A 3,977-nucleotide genomic window follows, 5' to 3' on the forward strand; every position below is an offset into this window, starting at 1 on the left:
TTATGCTTTTTTTCGCGTATGTGTGTTTTAATGTGTTTTCTTCCAGTGATGCACCTATAGATCCTAGACCTAAGGTGGCGAGTAAATAAATGTTTGATTCGTTACAGACGTGTCATCATACACTTCTGACTTTGTGATTTTTGAGTACATTCTGTAGCAGTGATCACTTAGTGTTCGCTTCTTATAAAACACCTATTTCACGCTTTTTCTTGTAGTGCATAATGAAAATTGTGATCAAATACGTGCCCAAAGTATTGTGTCGTGTGTGGTCACCCCTGTCCTAGGCCGAAATAGAATGATCTTAAACTCTGAAGCACGAAAATATTGTTTGCACTTTATTTAATGAATATTTTTGAGTCTTGTAATGACTTCAATATGTATAATTAAATTATTTTAAAATCGAATAATATTTCCATGCATTATACTTTTTGCAGCAAACATTATAATGATAACGCTAGAAATTATACTCTGCAAAAGATGACACTGACATTTGACAGTTATCAAAACTACCGGAAAAGTAGAAACATGAGATATTTAAGATAAACTCATATTGATAAGTTATAATACTTTATAAGAACAACCTATCTAGAAAAAACTCGAAATGAACTCTTTTATAAGAAATAGATGTATTCCAGCATGTCGTGCATTTACAACCTCGAGTATAAGACGTACAACTGCACCTCCTCAGCCACCTAAGGCTAAACCGAAAAAGTTTTTTGGACCCATTACATGGAAATCAATGGCAGTAACTGCCGTAGTTGGTGGTGGTTTAACTGCCTTCATGATGTACGTAAGGAGAGAAAAACAGCAAGCGATAGATCGTGAAAGAAAACGACAGCTGGGTAAAGCAAAAATCGGAGGAGCTTTTGAGCTAACTGATCCTGAGGTAGACTTTAATTATTAGTCCCTTATCATTGGGATTTTATTTATTTTACATAACATTTATTTAAAATTACATAACAAACCTTTTTTCAGGGCAAATTGGTTAAGAGCACAGATTTGTTAGGCAAGTGGTTGCTGATATATTTTGGATTCACACACTGCCCTGACATTTGTCCTGATGAATTAGAAAAACTTGCTGAAGTTGTAAAATTACATGGTGAGTATTTATATCCCTATAATTATTTTCTTTTAATGGTTGTAAAATGTGAGAATCAATTTAAAACTATTTAATTTGTAAGATTTGTATAATTTAGTATGAAAAATTTATCTCTTTCAGATAATAGTGAATCTGCACCTTCTTTGCAGCCAGTATTTATATCTGTTGATCCAAAACGTGATAGTCCAGAAATTGTTGGAAAGTAAGTTCATAATATTTAGAACTTTGAATAATTGTAACTCAACAAAGTTTACAATAATAAAATACCTAAATTACCTTTATTTCTAGATACTGCAAGGAATTCTCTCCACGATTCTTGGGACTAACGGGAACTGAAGAACAAGTGCAGAAAGCATGCAAGTCATACCGAGTGTACTTCAGTGCAGGCCCACAAGATGTTGATAATGATTATATTGTAAGTATGAGGTTTAATATTTATTGACCCTTGAGTTACATGTCTTATAAGATCTTATTAAAAAGTTGGATAAGTTAATATAAGTTTATTTTCCATTACAATTTCATTGATGAATGCATGTCTTTAAACAAGAAATAAATTGTAAATTTATTATTTCAGGTGGACCACACAATAATCATTTATCTAGTGGATCCTGATGGAGAGTTTGTTGATTATTATGGTCAGAACCGAACTGCAAATGATATTTACAATTCAATGCTTGTGAATATAAAGAAATTTGAATCGTCAAAGAAGAAAGCTTGGTTTGCTTGAATAATGTTTGATTGATAGTTGTAGTTGCGAATGTTTGTGTTATGTAATAAATTATTTTGATGTTAAAACTTTGTTTTATTAAATTTCTAAGAAGTACTATCTAATAGTAAATACGATAGTTTAGATGGAGTTATGGCTTTTTCTACATACCTTTGAAACAACATATTGGATCTTGCTGAAATTTAGCATAACATAAATGTACATATTAGGGAAAAAAATTATTAGATTACTATCTTTGTTTGACAATCTAGGGGAGACATTTTGCATTCTGCACCTTGTTATCATTCCATATCACAAAAATAAAACCATACATTTCAATAAAAATAATTCCATTTATAAATAATAATTACAACTAAAATATTTCAATACACTCAATGCCACTGATAATGAACTCACTTTTCAATTGTAGCCCTGAATGTGTTAAAAATTGGTCTTCATACTGGTTACTTTATGTACAGTTAATTCTCTACCAGATCTGTGTATTTGATCTAATTGGTACAGTTTTATTCCTCCATCTTCTAAAATGGCAGATGAGATATTAGGTCCATTTTCAGTCATTTCTATATAATGTATGTGGCTTTTTAATTGTTCACTTGCTTGTTCCCGTGTAAGATATTGACTAGTTTCATGGTTTTCTATTAAATCTATTTTATCATCGTTGTCTTGTAATATCACTTCTTCCGTCACTAATGGTACATCATGAGGACTCATAATTTTTGAATCTGTGTTCAAATTATTTTGTAATACATTTTCTTCTCTAGCATTTTCTTGTTCGATTGTTTCATTTCTATCATCAGAAAATACTATTTTGTCAGGTAGTACGTAAGGTTTTGATATTTTTGGTTTTTGAACAACTTTCTTAACTGGTTTATTATTTTTCTCGTGACGTGCTTTAAAATGTCTCATCAGTTGAGACTTGCTGGAAAACTTATCGTTACACTTCGCGCATTCGAACGGTTTTTCTCCTGGAAATATGAATGTGTTACAAAAATAAATTAAATTTTATACATTAATGTAAGCTGGAGTTTTTATTTTAAGGCTTATAAAATTACAATATTTAACTTGCTTCATTGAGTAAAGGCGGGTATATGAATTTGCCAAAATAACGAAGTGACTATTTTGATAATTAAAACTAGACCTCTGTTATTCCTTCAAACAAGAAACTGTAATTATTTCCACTTGTCGCTTGTCGGACATACTATTCAAACACTTGATTCTAATGCCTGATTCACACTTGGCCAGTACAGTAGGACAGTAGTGTCTCATAACTGGACTGGTATTCAACTATAATAGTGTGCCTGTAACTTGCGCCAGTGAGTCCGTTCATCATGTCTAGCTTTCGCGACTGTCTTACTGTACTGGCCGAGTGTAAGCCGGGCATAAATGTAATAAGCGCGTGTTTGTGTGTGTTTCTGTGTGTGTGTCACCTGTGTGCAGGCGGCTGTGCTCGCGCAGTGCCCAGGGGCGCGCGAAGCGCTTCCCGCAGGCGGCGCACGCGTGCGGCCGCTCGCCTGTGTGCATCGCCATGTGCAGCCGCATGTTGCTACGAGAAAACCTGCACATAGCCCATACATAACTGTCAGTTTAAATTTGTACTAAAATTCAATACAGTTGCAAATTAAGCGCCAATAGCCTAACGATTTGGTGTACTGACTACCGATCTTGCGGTCGAGGATTCGAATTCCACCATTCGACCAATGTCGAGAACCATATCCTAGCACAAGCGTAGCGCTTAGTTGGAATGGTAAAAAGAAATATTAGTAAACTAACAAAATTCTACTGTTAAAACAAATGCGAGGTAGAGTCGTGGTCCATTAACAAAAAATTGGCTTGTTCCATGCAACGAAACAAACTCCATTTCTTATAAATCTTACAAAGGGTATAAACGACTACTATTAACTACGAGTACTTACTTCTTGTTGCAGACGGTGCACTGGTAGGGCTTGTCGCCGGTGTGAGTGGTCATGTGATTCTTCAGAGAAGACCCGCAGCCGAACTTGCGCTCGCAAACTTTGCAAGTGTACGGCTTCTCTCCTGATCAACGTTAAAAATACTTCCATATTTAATGATCGTATCAAAATAAATTATTTTTTAAATAGGTTCCTAGACAGTGTATTAAACGATTTAAATGGCGGCTAGTGAAACTGCTCG

The 3,977-nt window shown here is 34.3% G+C and overlaps 2 protein-coding genes across 2 annotated transcripts in view; one reads left to right on the forward strand and one right to left on the reverse strand.

Moving 5' to 3' along the window:
- Window positions 1–482: 482 nt before the first annotated feature.
- LOC106106515 (protein SCO1 homolog, mitochondrial) lies at window positions 483–1,894 on the forward strand. Its single transcript, XM_013287110.1, has 5 exons — window positions 483–886; window positions 976–1,099; window positions 1,220–1,301; window positions 1,388–1,514; window positions 1,674–1,894. The coding sequence occupies exons 1-5, from the start codon at window positions 602–604 to the stop codon at window positions 1,824–1,826; spliced, it is 771 nt and encodes a 256-aa protein (XP_013142564.1). The 5' UTR covers window positions 483–601; the 3' UTR covers window positions 1,827–1,894.
- A 246-nt stretch (window positions 1,895–2,140) lies between these two features.
- Window positions 2,141–3,977, reverse strand: part of LOC106106403 (zinc finger protein Xfin-like) — a 7,469-nt gene continuing 5,632 nt past the window's right edge. The window contains exons 8-10 of the mRNA XM_013286981.1: window positions 3,740–3,866; window positions 3,254–3,381; window positions 2,141–2,791 (exon numbers count right to left, since the gene is read on the reverse strand). Coding sequence (XP_013142435.1) covers window positions 2,247–2,791; window positions 3,254–3,381; window positions 3,740–3,866 — 800 coding nt within the window. The 3' untranslated portion in view covers window positions 2,141–2,246. The remainder of the gene's footprint in view (window positions 2,792–3,253; window positions 3,382–3,739; window positions 3,867–3,977) is intronic.

The sequence above is a fragment of the Papilio polytes genome, unplaced genomic scaffold (assembly GCF_000836215.1).
Source record: "Papilio polytes unplaced genomic scaffold, Ppol_1.0 DF822178.1, whole genome shotgun sequence".
NCBI classification, from domain to species: Eukaryota; Metazoa; Arthropoda; class Insecta; order Lepidoptera; family Papilionidae; genus Papilio; species Papilio polytes.

What these genes read in the sequence shown, in the direction of transcription:
- LOC106106515 (XM_013287110.1), top strand. Translation starts at nt 602, where the DNA reads ATGAACTCTTTTATAAGAAATAGATGTATTCCAGCATGTCGTGCATTT. An exon ending in AGTCCAGAAATTGTTGGAAA is followed by an intron (nt 1,302 to 1,387) that starts GTAAGTTCATAA and finishes CTTTATTTCTAG; the next exon opens with ATACTGCAAGGAATTCTCTC. An exon ending in ATGTTGATAATGATTATATT is followed by an intron (nt 1,515 to 1,673) that starts GTAAGTATGAGG and finishes TTATTATTTCAG; the next exon opens with GTGGACCACACAATAATCAT.